This window comes from Oncorhynchus mykiss, chromosome 17 (genome assembly GCF_057628025.1).
Source record: "Oncorhynchus mykiss isolate SJ-2025 chromosome 17, ASM5762802v1, whole genome shotgun sequence".
Taxonomy (NCBI): domain Eukaryota; kingdom Metazoa; phylum Chordata; class Actinopteri; order Salmoniformes; family Salmonidae; genus Oncorhynchus; species Oncorhynchus mykiss.
In genome coordinates, this window is record NC_143038.1 from 38188341 (window position 1) to 38203862 (window position 15522).

Consider the following 15522-nt stretch of genomic DNA (forward strand, 5'->3'; position numbering starts at 1 on the left):
AGTTCAGCTCAGGGAGTCCTGTTACAACAGTGTAACCATGGGTACCAAGCCACACAAACACACCGCCCTGAAGGTACTGTACCTTTATCCCTGATGTTGTTTCATCATTCTCATAAAGACGAAGAAAGAATATGTCAGTGCATTTGACATTTGACCAACAACACATTTTATCTTTGTTATTCTATATGATTTAACCAAATATTGTATACAAGTGGAAGTAGTAGAAAGCCATGTTGACTGCCAAGACCATATAAGACTTCCTGTGCTGTATAGCTCATAAAAGTCACCGATTACATGCAGTATAGTGTACACAGTATGCTGTGCCTGCCAGCTGGGAGAAATTGGGGCACAGCCAGCGAGACTGCGTGAAAAAGCAAAAATGTATTCCCACGTATAGTATACTGTACCAGTCCATAGAGCAAGTTATAGTAGGCCTACATATCACCAAGGGTTACACATAGAGATCCTAGTATACTAATTCCTAATTCTATGGGGTTACATTGGGGAGGAAAAGCAAAGTGATCTCATTAGGCTTCTGGAGTTGGGTGGGGAATAATATTTCTTTGCGGCATTTTCATTCAAAATTGTATCTATTCTTTTCAACATAGTTTGCCTATAATTGTCATATTACTGTATAGGAATGTCTTGAGAATGGAGAGAAGAAGATAGAGGGTATGTGAGTAAAAGCACAAAGGCTGACATAGTGACAACAACAAAAAAGAAAAGGGGAGAGGTGGGTTTCAGGAAGATGGACTGAGTAAGAGAGGCAGGGGTTGGGGGAAGATAGAGATGAATAGATGTTGTCCAGGTGGCCATCTTTGACTTTGACTTTGTGCTCAACTTCATGTAGGAAAAAGCTCAAAGTAAACTGGGGTATAGGCTAAATAGCAATCTATCCTGAAGACGACCGTTATGTCAGTCCAGATACAGTATTCATTTACTAGTCTATGATTTATGATTTACTCTCAGTGCATCAAAGGCACACTTAAAGGTACACTCATCCATGACATGCCATTTCCATTGCTATTCACACAGACGTAACTGGAAACGAGGAACACCTATGTGAGAATGCGGTTCATTGACTACAGTTCAGCATTCAACACTATTGTTCCCTCCAAGCTCGACACCAAGCTCAGAGCCCTGGGTCTGAAAACCACCCTCTGCAACTGGATTCTGGACTTTCTGATAGGCAGTCCACAGGCTGTGAGGATTGGCAACAACACCTCCTCCACACTGACTCTTAAAAGGCTCTGCATAGTCAATCCGGGGTCTGAAGTGGCCGTACAGCATTTACTGCGATGCAGCCTCCGCAGACGTCAGGGTTTTCATACTTCTTGCGCTTAGCGGAGCAGAACAGAGCTGTTGTGAAGGAAGTTGTCAAGGAAGTGAGTTTGTATTTATACAGGACCTACCGCCCCCACCTACCATCAACCAATCATGTCAACGCGGAGCTATACGAAGCGCAGCTCAGCTCAGCAATAACATCACACCCTCCATACAAAGCCTCCGACCACATTTCGGATAAAGCATAAATTGTCTTTAACACAGGTTGTAGGCCTGATAATCAACAACGACGAATCAGCCTATGGGGAGGAGGTAAGTGAACTGGCATTGTGGTGTCATGACAACAACCTCTCCCTCAACACCAGCAGAACAAAGGAGTTGATTGTTGATTTCAGGAAGCAGAGGATGGAACATGCCCCAATCCACATCAACAGGACTGCAGTAGAGAGAGTCCTCGGCATCCACATCACAGAGGACTCTCCAAATACTATCGCTGAACCATCGAGAGCATCCTGACCGGTTGAATCACGGCCTGGTATGTGAAATGCTTTGTCCAAGACCACAAGGCCTTCCATCGGGTGGTGAAGATGGCCTAGTACATCACTGGGACCGTGCTCCCACCCATCCAAGACATCTACTCAAAAAAGTGCCTGAGGAAGGCACGCAGCATCGTCAAGGAACCCACACCCCAGCCACAAGTTGTTCGCTCCTTTACAGTCAGGCAGATAGTATCGGAGCATGAGATCTGATACCAACAGACTCAGAGACAGTTTCTATCCACAAGCCATTAGACTGCTGAACACTTGAATTGGATTGACCACCTGCTCTAATTCTCTGCACCATAGCACACAAGCACTCACTCATGCACACACACACAGACATTCATGCTACACACACATCACAACTGCTGCTACAAGACTCTTATTATACTGCTCAATTTATACACTTGACCCCCATCCCCAATACACATGTAACACAGGAGGTTGGTGGCACCTTAATCAGGGAGGAAGGGCTCGTAATAATGGGTGGAGCGGAATTAGTGGGAATGGTATCAATAGATTAAACACATGGATTCCATATGTTTGATACCATTCCATTAGCTCCGTTCCAGACATTATTATGATCCGTCCTCCCCTCAACAGCATCCACTGACCTGTACAGTGCCTTGCGAAAGTATTCGGCCCCCTTGAACTTTGCGACCTTTTGCCACATTTCAGGCTTCAAACATAAAGATATAAAACTGTATTTTTTTGTGAAGAATCAACAACAAGTGGGACACAATCATGAAGTGGAACGACATTTATTGGATATTTAAAACTTTTTTAACAAATCAAAAACTGAAAAATTGGGCGTGCAGAATTATTCAGCCCCCTTAAATTAATACTTTGTAGCGCCACCTTTTGCTGCGATTACAGCTGTAAGTCGCTTGGGGTATGTCTCTATCAGTTTTGCACATCGAGAGACTGAAATGTTTTCCCATTCCTCCTTGCAAAACAGCTCGAGCTCAGTGAGGTTGGATGGAGAGCATTTGTGAACAGCAGTTTTCAGTTCTTTCCACAGATTCTCGATTGGATTCAGGTCTGGACTTTGACTTGGCCATTCTAACACCTGGATATGTTTATTTTTGAACCATTCCATTGTAGATTTTGCTTTATGTTTTGGATCATTGTCTTGTTGGAAGACAAATCTCCGTCCCAGTCTCAGGTCTTTTGCAGACTCCATCAGGTTTTCTTCCAGAATGGTCCTGTATTTGGCTCCATCCATCTTCCCATCAATTTTAACCATCTTCCCTGTCCCTGCTGAAGAAAAGCAGGCCCAAACCATGATGCTGCCACCACCATGTTTGACAGTGGGGATGTTGTGTTCAGCTGTGTTGTTTTTACGCCAAACATAACGTTTTGCATTGTTGCCAAAAAGTTCAATTTTGGTTTCATCTGACCAGAGCACCTTCTTCCACATGTTTGGTGTGTCTCCCAGGTGGCTTGTGGCAAACTTTAAACAACACTTTTTATGGATATCTTTAAGAAATGTCTTTCTTCTTGCCACTCTTCCCTAAAGGCCAGATTTGTGCAATATACGACTGATTGTTGTCCTATGGACAGAGTCTCCCACCTCAGCTGTAGATCTCTGCAGTTCATCCAGAGTGATCATGGGCCTCTTGGCTGGATCTCTGATCAGTCTTCTCCTTGTATGAGCTGAAAGTTTAGAGGGACGGCCAGGTCTTGGTAGATTTGCAGTGGTCTGATACTCCTTCCATTTCAATATTATCGCTTGCACAGTGCTCCTTGGGATGTTTAAAGCTTGGGAAATCTTTTTGTATCCAAATCCGGCTTTAAACTTCTTCACAACAGTATCTCGGACCTGCCTGGTGTGTTCCTTGTTCTTCATGATGCTCTCTGCGCTTTTAACGGACCTCTGAGACTATCACAGTGCAGGTGCATTGATACGGAGACTTGATTACACACAGGTGGATTGTATTTATCATCATTAGTCATTTAGGTCAACATTGGATCATTCAGAGATCCTCACTGAACTTCTGGAGAGAGTTTGCTGCACTGAAAGTAAAGGGGCTGAATAATTCTGCACGCCCAATTTTTCAGTTTTTGATTCGTTAAAAAAGTTTGAAATATCCAATAAATGTCGTTCCACTTCATGATTGTGTCCCACTTGTTGTTGATTCTTCACAAAAAAATACAGTTTTATATCTTTATGTTTGAAGCCTGAAATGTGGCAAAAGGTCGCAAAGTTCAAGGGGGCCGAATACTTTCGCAAGTCACTGTAAATATCGGACTATAAATATAAACATATATATAAACATTGTTAAAAATCTGTTGTTCTGCCCCTGAACAAGGCAGTTAACCCACTGTTCCTAGGCTGTCATTGAAAATAAGAATTTGTTCTTATTAACTGACATGCCTAGTTAAATAAAGGTCAAATAAAAATCATGTTTAAAAATGGATCCTTCCTTTATTATATGTATGCTAAAATGTTTACTCTATTCTAAGCCATTTACTTTATGTTCGTATCCTTATCTTTTCTTATTTCTTATTGTTGTTGCATTCTCGAGAAGGAACCTTCAAGTAAGCATTTCGTTGGACGATGTATGCCATGCTCATCCCATACACACGACTTCAATAAAACTTTACATTTGAAACTGTAGGCCCTACTCCTAAGCCATAGTGGCGGTGTGGAGCTTTCTTGTTGATGATTCCAGAGAAGAAGAGCAAAACAAGGAAAAGTTTACAGCCACAAAGTGACTATATCACTCAAATGTGCTATTTGGTCTTCATTTAAGGTTATGGTTAGTCATAAGGTTAGCAGTGCAGTTAAGGTTAGGGTTAAGGTTATCTTTAAAATCACATTTTACGAAGCGAAGTTGTAGAAATGGGCGGGGTTTATGACTTTGTGGCTGTGGTAACTAGTGACGATCCCAAAGAAAAGGAACAAGCGGAAATCTCTTTGCGACGCCTCTCAGAACTTCGCACTGAACTCGCCGGCATCTCGAGAAAGACTGCTCTTCCTGTCACCTTGACCTCTATTATAATTACAAAGGTAAGTGACTACCCACAGTCATCTGTTTGGTGAGGAAACTTAGTGTATTCACAATATTCAAACCGTTTTGAAGACAGAGCTCTGAGTTGTTCCTATTGTTGGTATAAAATAAGGTTATTCGTTTCCGCTAGCCAGCCCATCCACTATCATGTTGATTCATCCTCTTTTTCCAAACAGTGCAATCCGCTCTTTCGCACTATTACTTTTGAGTAACTTTAGTTAGATTCCTAGCTCATTTGGCTACGCAATATTTAGTCCAGTGACTGTGTTAAAAATGATGTAGCCATCTGTAGTACATTTTCCTGTAATGTGATGATACAATTCATCTTCATCGCTGTGATGTGGCCAGAGCTGTGTGTATCCTTTTCATTCATAACGTGCATTCTCAACCCACGTACGAGACTTTTTGCACACCAACTCCACGTTCAAGGGACGTCCCATTGGGAGGATTTATAGGGGATCTCATGTCAATCGGATAATTTGAGATCCTTGTAGGTATCATTCTAAGAAAAAACGTACACAATGTCATCCACAACGCCGAGAATAGATGGCTTGCAACGTTCAGAATGATAAATTATTGGTTTGACTTTCAAGACGTGGTCTATTGACATCCAGTAGTCCTTCTAGCCTTGACCTAAAGATACCTTACCAATACTGCAGTCCAGTGTCATGTGATTTATCAGATGGACAGTAGCTAATCGAATTAGGTGGCCAACCTACTGCTAGCACGACTAAGCTTTAAAACCGCCAGGAAGGACACTTTTGTTTTTTTTGGAGGGGGGGAGACTTGAGTGAAAGATTTAAAAATTTTAACCACCACTGACTGACAAGTTGTACTGGACTTGATAAGTTATTTGTATTCAGCAGTCAAAAAATGACCTGTGATATGGAATGGCCATTTGGGGCAGTGTTCACATTCATTGCCTTGGCCTAAGGTCAGGTGGTTTCTGAAACTTCAGTACCAAAAAATGACTGATAAACTGAAAGAAACATGCTGATTCACATTTTCAGGCTCAGTAGATAGTTTGCACAATGGACATAGAGGTATCATGTTTTATAGGGCTAAGAACTCATATCATGGTGAGACTATCTGGTAGTCTTCAAAAAAATATGTTTTATTACTTTTCTCCTCCAAAGGTCGAGCACCATGTCCATCCTGAAGATTCATGCCCGGGAGATCTTTGATTCCCGTGGCAACCCCACTGTGGAGGTGGACCTCTACACTGACAAAGGTAAACGTTGCTATCGGCCTAACATATTGTTAAGTGGTCCTCTGTGCTCAGTTGGTAGAGCATGGCTCTTGCAATGCCAGAATAAAACATTCAGTGCGTGCATACATTTTAAGTCGCTTTGGATAAGTGTCTGCTAAATGGCATATAAAATCTGAAAATAGCCTAAGCCTAGCTTACCTAGGTAAACACTGGCTTACAAAGAACTCGCAAGTAAAAGCATTTACTTCATGATATTAAATCCAGGTTAGGGACTTTTGTTACCTTTTTATTGGACAGGACAAACCCGTTTTCACAACTCCTGGTATATCATCAAAATAACTTCATCACAGCATGTTTTTGGACTCATTCAGTAGTACTATTCAGATTCCAAGAACACAGGATGAGATGTTACTATCCTTTGTGCAAGCACTTCCAAGAGTTAATGAACAGTGAGCCTGGTGAAATTTGGGGAGCGCATCGTCAGTAGTATACCTTTGGTTCCTAGGGTGTTTCGGCCTTTCACACTATACACCCTCCCCAAAGGCGGCCAGCGACAGGGTGATCAATCCTAGGCTTGCATCCCATTCCCAATTAGTCATAGGAGTTTCCTTGTTGTTGATAGCCAACATCCATGGGACTATGCATGGCAGGGGCGTCCTCCTCCCTGAGTCAAGCATTGTTGACCGCATACCTCCTGGCCCTCTCACTTCGGGGCCCAGCTGGGGTCTTTCCTCTTCATCCAGAGCCACTGACTGCTGCCTTCTGCTGCCTCCGATACAGCTTTGATTGCCGAACGCTGGCTCTGGCCCTTAATTCCAAGGTCTCTAAGCAGTCTGGTTGTAGATGTTGCCACAAAACCTCTGCAGCCCACCTCCACTGGTCGGACTTCTGTGTTCCAGCCATGATGCCGTGCTTCGGCAGCTAGATCGGCATAGCGCAGATGCTTTCGCTCATAAGCCTCATCTACTGAGTCCTCCCAGGGTACTGTGAGCTCAATGATGAAGACCTTCTTGAGCGAACGGGACCAGAGCACCATGTCAGGTCTTAGGGTGGTGGTTGCGATCTCCGGAGGAAACACAAGTTGCCGGCCAATGTCAGCTAGCATTTTCCAGTCGCGGGCTGGCAGCTGGTCTCGCTCTAATGGTGTCGAGCCGCTCTTCGGTGGTTTAGCCCCTTCGCGGACAAAGTTTGTCCGCAAGGGGTGTGATGCTGCTGGGGGTGGTAGGGAGTTGGTGGCAGCTCGCTTGTCCTCCAGGGCGGACGCAAGGTTTTTAAGGACTTGGTTGTGACGCCAAGTGTAGCGTCCTTGGGTGAGGCTTGTTTTACACCCTGTGAGAATGTGCCTGAGGTTGGCTGGCATGGAACAGAGGGCACAGTCCGGATCTTCACCATACCATTCAGAATACTATTGGAAATTAATGTTGAAAGTAAAATGTTTATTCCTTAAACATAAGTTGAAAATGACTCTGTCGCTGTTTCCTATTGACAATAACTTTTCATGGATTCAGCAAATTCAGCCACACCCGTTGCTGACAGGTGTATAAAATCGAGCACCCAGCCATGCAATCTCCATAGACAAACATTGGCAGTAGAATGGCCTTCCTGAAGAGATCAGTGGCCTTCAACATGGCACCATCATAGGATGCCATCTTTTTAAAAAGTGAGTTCGTCAAATTTCTGCCCTGCTAGAGCTGCTACAAACTGTAAGTGGAAACGTCTAGGAGCAACAGCGGCTCAGCCACTAAGTGGTAGGCCACACAAGCTCACAGAACGGGACCACTGAGTGCTGAAGCAACACTCACTACCAAGTTCCAAACTGCCTCTAGAAGCAACGTCAGCAAAATAATTGTTCGTCGGGAGCTCCATGAAATGGGTTTCCATGGCTGAGCAGCCGCACAAAAGCCTAAGCTCACCATGCGCAATGCCAAGCGTCGACTGGAGTGGTGTAAAGCTCGCTGTCATTGGACTCTGGAGCAGTGGAAACACGTTCTCTGGAGTGATGAATCACGCTGAACCATCTACTTGTCCGACAGACATCTGATTTTGGCGATGCCAGGAGAACGCTACCTGCCCGACTACGTAGTGCCAGCTACGGTTTGGTGGAGGAGGAATAATCTTCTGGGGCTGTTTTTCATGATTTGGGCTAGGCCCCATAGTTCCAGTGAAGGGAAATCTTAACGCTACGCCATGCAATGACATTCTAGACGATCCGTGCTTTCAACTTTGTGACAACAGTGCAGAATGTGAGGTCCATACAGAAATGGTTTGTCAATCGGTGTGGAAGAACTTGACTGGCCTGCACAGAGCCCTGACCTCAACCCCATCAAACACCTTTAGGATGAATTGGAACGCCGACTGCGAGCCAGGCCTAATTGCCCAACATCAGTGCCCGACCTCACTAATGCTATTGTGGCTGAATGGAAGCAAGTCCCCACAGCAATGTTCCAACCTCTAGTAGAACGTCTTCCCAGAAGAGTGGAGGCTGTTATAGCAGCAAATCCATATTAATGCCCATGATTTTGGAAGGAGATGTTTGACGAGCAGGTGTCCACATACTGTTGGTCATGTAGTGTATATTAAAAACATTAAAATGTACTACATATATGTGCCACAATAGTAATCATATTACTAGTATATAATAATAATAATAATAATAATAATAATAATAATAATAATAATAATAATAATAATAATAATAATAATAATAATAATAATAATAATAATAATAATAATAATAATAATAATAATAATAATAATAATAATAATAATAATAATGAGCACCTTAAACTGCATATGCACCCAAAACCCTTTTTTGACAAGTGGTAAATGAATCACTTGTATCGATTAGGGGGGACAACAGGTTGTATGCGCTGGTGAAACTAACCCTATTGAAAAACCGCAGGAATCTGGGAATAATATGTATATCACTGGTTAGAGGACTACTTGGAGAAGACAACCAGCTACATTTTGGATTGTCTTTTTTTAAATACATTTTTTACGTGGGTCGCCAACGCAGAAAGGTAAACACAACACTATTTTGTTAATCACTCGTTGATATCACATTGAAATCGTCGGGAAATGTTTTGGTTGTGTACACTGTTTAAACTAACATTATTCAAAGGCCACACTAATTCTGAGTATTTTTATATCCCTGGTTACAAGAGAATTTGCTTAAGACGGTGGTCACTTTTGGAATGTCGGGTGGAGATTCTGGGAGGCTGCCGAAACGGGGATGAAATGAATCAGTTGCTTTGTTATCTAACGGATCACGACCCGACATAGGATATCAACACTGACAAGGGTTGGCTGTTTAAGTGATAGTTTGACTTTCAAATCTGTGTCGTGAGGCCAGTGACTTTTTTTAGAAAGAGACCGTCCTGAAATCTCTCAATCCTATTTTTGTCTTGCCCATTCATCCTCTGAATGGCACACGTTCACATGTCTCACAGGTTAAAGAAGGGTTTTTAAGCTGTCTCCTCCCCTTTGTCTCCACTGATTTTGAAATGGATTTAATAGTTGACATCAATAAGGGATCATAGCTTTCACCTGGATTCACCTTGTCAGTCTGTCATGGAACGAGCATGACACTCACAATATTTTGTACAGTCAGTATCTTTCTCACTAGATTATACATTTAGAGTTTTAAAAATGTTCTTATGCACAATTTAACCAGGCGCTCTAGAAATGGCTCCCATAGTAGTGACTGCAGCAGCCTGTTCATTCACCCTCCTTACCTTTTTTATACAAATTTGACACTGAGTTCAATATTTCCTCCTATAGGCGATTGCCCTACTTTTCATGAGTCAGTATTTTTATCTCTGTCACTGTTCTCCATCTCCCAGGTCTGTTCAGAGCAGCTGTACCCAGTGGTGCCTCCACTGGTATTTATGAAGCCCTGGAGCTCAGAGACAACGACAAGTCACGCTACCTTGGGAAAGGTGTGTATCTGGGGTTAATATAGTGTAACTTCATTATACTGTATGATTATGATGGCAGTCTCTTCCAGGGAGGTCTCTATAACTTGCCATCTTCACACAGTCTTCCTTCCTTTTATACTCTTCCTCTCTGTCAGGTCTAAAATGGCCTGTTAAATTGGTGAGTTTGCTCCAAATATGTGTGTAAACCCTGGATTATCGATGCTATGTATTGGCCAATGAGTCTTTAAAGCCACAGGCTGCCATATTGGTTCTCCTCAGGAGAATGAGTAATTCTACAGTATTTCAATAAAATGTTTTAATTTATAATGAAAAAAATCACTTGTTTCGTTCACATAATATAATTTTTACGTATACGTTAATTAAGCCTGCAGTGGTATTCAATGTTTTTCAGCCGGGACCCCTTTTTTAATTTTTTAAAATGTATAATTCCATCAAAATTTCTGATGAGCCAATCCCAAATATGTCACAATCTTAAAATTGATACATTTAGATTTTTTTCAAAAAACAAGGAACCTTAAATTAATTACATTTTAATCTCTTTATCACAAAGAAAAGAAGCCTATACATGTAATTTAAAATGATATTTCTCATAAACATTTGTATATGGTCCCATAATTGTATATGGTCCCATAATTGTACAATCTGTACTCTTCATTTTTTTTGGCCCCCCTTTTTTTTTCTTTTTTTTTTTAAAGGTTGGGGGCAGTCTAGAAAACGACTGATCACTGCCTTAAGGTGTCTATCATAGAATATCCTTGGCAAAAACAAATGTTGACATTTTTATTGCTTTTTTACAATTGAGAAAGACTACCAAAACAGCACCCTCTGTCAGTCATACAAGGTTTATACACATTGAACATTTGCTAGACAAATCAACATTCATATGTATCGACATACTGGAGAACTACGGAGTAGTAGTGCTCATTTATGCATGATTTCTTTTTACAAATTAGCTTCATTGTTTATCCAAGGCATCTTTCCTGTCTTGCTGTGTGATGTATGTGCTTGATGACTTTGGAAATGAAAGCAGACTGATTTGTTGTCTCTCTTAACTACTGTACTCATCCTTGTGCATGAAGTCAACACTGTCACAGTAATGGTTGTATGATTCACCAAGCTTGATAACAAGGAAGCTAAAACACGTATTGGATTATTAGTGCTCTGACAGTTTTGAGGACCATTTGTTTGCGTCTGAAAAAGCATACTGAATTGTTGATGTTGCTTGAATAGTTTGTTTCCAAATCCCCCATCTGTCTCCATGTTTCTTAGTCAGTAATGTTTCCTTGGTCTTTCAGGTGTTTCACAAGCAGTGGACCACATTAACTCTACACTTGCACCTGCACTCGTTGGGCAGGTAGGAACATAATACTTTTAAAAAGTTGATGTCATTGCCGGAATAACATGGAATATTGTCTTGATATTTCCCACCCTGGTAAAGATAAGCAGGTCTAGTGTTCACTCCACTTCCACATACTCCTAGTTAATGCAAGCCTAGTTCCTCAGTGTGCAATGTGCCAAACACTCATTTTATTTCTTCATCTCAGGAGGTGTCTGTGGTTGAGCAGGAGAAAATCGATCAGATCATGCTTGACATGGATGGCACCGAGAACAAGTGTAAGTTGTTTCAGATTAGAATGCATCAGAGGACTATTGTTTATATTGTCTTATGTTTGACCTAGTTTAGTTGAATGCACTGACTGTAAGCCACTCTGAATGAGGGCGTCTGCTGAATGACTAAATATTTCCCCCATATGAAAGTATATCTTATCTATTTCACTTATTAATTTTTCATGTTTTTGACACATCAGCCAAGTTTGGTGCCAATGCCATCCTGGGTATTTCCCTTGCGGTGTGTAAGGCTGGTGCAGCTGAGAAAGGCGTCCCCCTGTACCGTCACATCGCTGACCTCGCTGGGAACCCAGAGGTCATACTTCCCGTACCGGTGAGCACAGGGCATATTTTACTCTTATTTAATATCAAAGTGCGCGCTCACATGCCGCCTTGTCTTCAGTGGTGTAACGTACTTAAGTAAAAATACTTTAAAGTACTACTTAAGTAGTTTTGGGGGGAATCCGTGGGGCGGCAGGTAGCCTGGTGGTTAGTGTTGGGCCAGTAACCGAAAGGTTGCTGGATCAAATCCCAAGCTGACAAGGTAAAATAAACATGTTGCTCTGCCCCTGAACAAGGCAGTTAACCCACTGTTCCCCGGTAGGATGTCATTGTAAATAAGAATTTGGTCTGAACTCACTTGCCTAGTTAAATAAAGCTTCAAATTAAAACATATGTACTTTATGTTTTTGACAACTTTTACTCCAATTCCCATAGAAAATAATGTACTTTTTACTCCTTACATTTTCCCTGACACCCAAAGTACTCGTTACATTTTGAATGCTTAGCAGGACAGGAAAATCGTCTAATTCATGCACTTATCAAGAGAACATCCCTGGTCATCCCTACTGCCTCTGATCTAGCAGACTCACTAAACACATGCTTCGTTTGTAAATTATGTTGAACTGTTGAACTGTGCCCCTGGCTAGCCGTTTAAAATAATAATAATTGAAATCAAGTCGTCTGGTTTGCTTAATATAAGAAATGTTTAATGATTTATAATTCTACTTTTGTTACTTAAGTACATTTCAAACCAAATACTTTTAGACTATTACTCAAGTAGTATTTACTGGGTGACTTACCTTAAAAGAAAATGACTCAAGTATCTTTACTTTTACTCAAGTATGAAAATTGGGTACTTTTTCCACCAATGCTTGTCTTACAGCTTGTTGTGTAGTTACATTTCTCCACCTACGTCTCTTTGTTAAAAGATCTTAAGGGACTGATAATAAAATTATTTTATTTAATGAAATGTCATTTTAATAAATTGTGGATTTCTGATTTCCCAGGCCTTCAACGTGATCAACGGTGGATCTCACGCGGGCAACAAGCTGGCCATGCAGGAATTCATGATCCTGCCGGTGGGTGCCAGCACCTTCAAGGAGGCCATGCGTATCGGGGCCGAGGTCTACCACAACCTGAAGAACGTCATCAAGAAGAAGTACGGCCAGGACGCCACCAATGTGGGAGACGAGGGGGGCTTCGCTCCCAACATCCTGGAGAACAAGGAAGGTACAAGAGCGACAGGATCAGAGGGTTTTATTTTCAGCCCCAAAAACTATATTGTGATACTTGATTGGATTCAGCTCTTTACATTAAGGGAAAAACGCACCTCATCCACCCCTGTGTAGTACCCACATGATCACAAGGTGCTGCCAATATCTAATTAACCATATTTTAACAAATGTATATCTCTGCTTAATTTTCCATAGCTCTGGAGCTGATCAAAGAGGCTATCAGCAAAGCAGGATACACAGAAGAGGTGGTGATCGGCATGGATGTGGCAGCCTCTGAGTTCTACAGGGATGGGAAATACGACTTAGACTTCAAGTCCCCTGATGACCCAGAGCGTTACATCACTCCTGATGAGCTGGCTGACCTCTACAAGAGCTTCTGCAAGGATTACCCAGGTGTGTGTTCTGTCCTCTCTTGTTGACCTATTAGTCATTCCTTGATAATTGTTTAAAACCTATGTAATGTTGTCTCTGGATGGATCAGCATTATATGTATTTTAATTCTCACAATTCAATCATTGTACACTAATGGAGATGGGCACTGTGTTTTAAATAGTATGGTTCAAATACCTATTGTAGGACTGCTCTGAGTTGGCAATTGAAATTAAAGTTACGCACATAAAATTATCAATTGTCCTTTTCTCTGGTTGTCTACTCTGTAAGGTACAGGACCATGACTTTCTTCTCTGTATGTGTTCACTTATGATCAATCTCCCCTCTTTGACAGTGGTATCCATTGAGGATCCCTTTGACCAGGATGACTGGGAGGCGTGGTCCAACTTCACCGGCAGCACAGAGATCCAAGTGGTGGGTGATGACCTCACAGTGACCAACCCCAAACGCATCACCAAGGCCGTGGAGGACAAGGCCTGCAACTGCCTGCTGCTGAAGGTCAATCAGATCGGCTCTGTGACCGAGTCTCTGGCCGCGTAAGTTTCAACCTCCCTTTACTCCATAATGACTTCTACAAGAGGAACTCCAGTTTCTTTTATTTTCTGCCCTTTTCTGAGATTTGAGTTGATGTAATGCATATTTATAGTGCAATTACAATCATGATCTATTCATGAAACTGTCAACAAACCGAGATGCGTCTCATATGAGGCAAGTCAAATAGCCTGACAGTTGCAAGTCTAACGTGAGCCTTACATTTATAGATGTTTTCACACAGTTGGAAAATTATATCTAATGACTCCTCTCTTCCCACTGTCCAGGTGCAAGATGGCTCAGTCAAGTGGCTGGGGAGTGATGGTCAGCCATCGCTCTGGGGAGACAGAGGACACCTTCATTGCTGATCTGGTAGTGGGCCTATGCACTGGACAGGTAAGGGGCTTCCCAAAGGAAATACTGTTGGTATTCAACTGTATATGACAGTTGAAAAACCAATTTGTATTATATAGTCATGTTACTGTCTTCATTATTGCTGTTTAAGTAATGTTGCCTCTGTCTGTTCATCTCCAGATTAAGACCGGGGCTCCTTGCCGCTCTGAGCGTCTGGCCAAGTACAACCAGATTCTCAGGTGAGGGTTCATGTCCTTTACAGCCTAATCAATGTTGTGACGCTTGTAATTTTTGTTCTGCTACAAAGGCTTTCTTGTTGAGCATGCTTTTCAGATATGGCATCATAAAAATTGTATTATTGCTTTGTGGTGCTAAACTTTATCACCCTGTTCATTCTCAGAATTGAAGAGGAATTGGGAGACAAGGCTGTCTTTGCTGGGAAGAACTTCAGGAACCCCCTGGCTTAACTGAGTGCAATGGGAACATACTCAACGGTTTAGCAAGCATTCTAATGATTACTTACAAATGCTAAAGAAGCTTACTGATAACCCAAATCTGAAAGGGTTACATACACATAACGAGGTAGCTAGAAAGACTTGTTCAAAGTCCGTCCAATACCATAGGTTATTACATACATTCCCTAGTCTACCTACATTCCGCTGCCCTAGATTAACAATTTACCTGTGAGCTGCAATGAGTGTCTTCCACTGAATCTATTTCAATATAGAGCAAAATAATTATATCCATGAGTAATCAATATAATGGATTGTGAAATTGCAAAAGCTGCTGCCTACCTGTGGCTGCAGATGCTGTGAATAAACCCCTTTTTTGAAACTGAGCCATTTGCAATTCTTTGGTCATTTATTCTCAGCGGGATGTGTAAATAAATGTTTGATTGTCAAGCAAATTATAATAACAGTGTGATGGGTGAATGTTAATCTTGAATTTAGTTATAGCTAATTGTTTTTGGTAAGGACAGTTGTCATTTAACCTAATCAGTTTTCTCGCTTTCTACAATCTTCCTGGAATTCTGAATTATATTTTATACGTTTGATGGTCTTCTGTATTTTTTTTTTTGTTGCGTCGTTGCTCTAAAAGGGGCACGGCTCTGTGGACATCAAGTGGATGATCGTATTA

General features: G+C 41.7%; 1 protein-coding gene across 1 annotated transcript; it reads left to right on the plus strand.

Annotated features, from left to right (window-relative positions):
* Positions 1-4428: 4428 nt before the first annotated feature.
* Positions 4429-15223, plus strand: eno1b (enolase 1b, (alpha)). The gene is made up of 12 exons (XM_021568898.3): positions 4429-4836; positions 5974-6068; positions 9890-9985; positions 11281-11339; positions 11530-11599; positions 11794-11927; positions 12883-13105; positions 13306-13503; positions 13835-14036; positions 14319-14427; positions 14566-14624; positions 14786-15223. Exons 2-12 carry the CDS (start codon positions 5984-5986, stop codon positions 14850-14852), a joined length of 1302 nt encoding a protein of 433 aa, XP_021424573.1. The 5' UTR covers positions 4429-4836; positions 5974-5983; the 3' UTR covers positions 14853-15223.
* The last annotated feature ends 299 nt before the right edge of the window (positions 15224-15522 follow it).

Coding starts and splice junctions, on each gene's coding strand:
- eno1b (XM_021568898.3), top strand. CDS start 5,984: ATGTCCATCCTGAAGATTCATGCCCGGGAGATCTTTGATTCCCGTGGC. Junction 11,340..11,529: donor CACCTGCACTCGTTGGGCAG/GTAGGAACATAA, acceptor TCTTCATCTCAG/GAGGTGTCTGTGGTTGAGCA. Junction 13,106..13,305: donor CATCCTGGAGAACAAGGAAG/GTACAAGAGCGA, acceptor AATTTTCCATAG/CTCTGGAGCTGATCAAAGAG.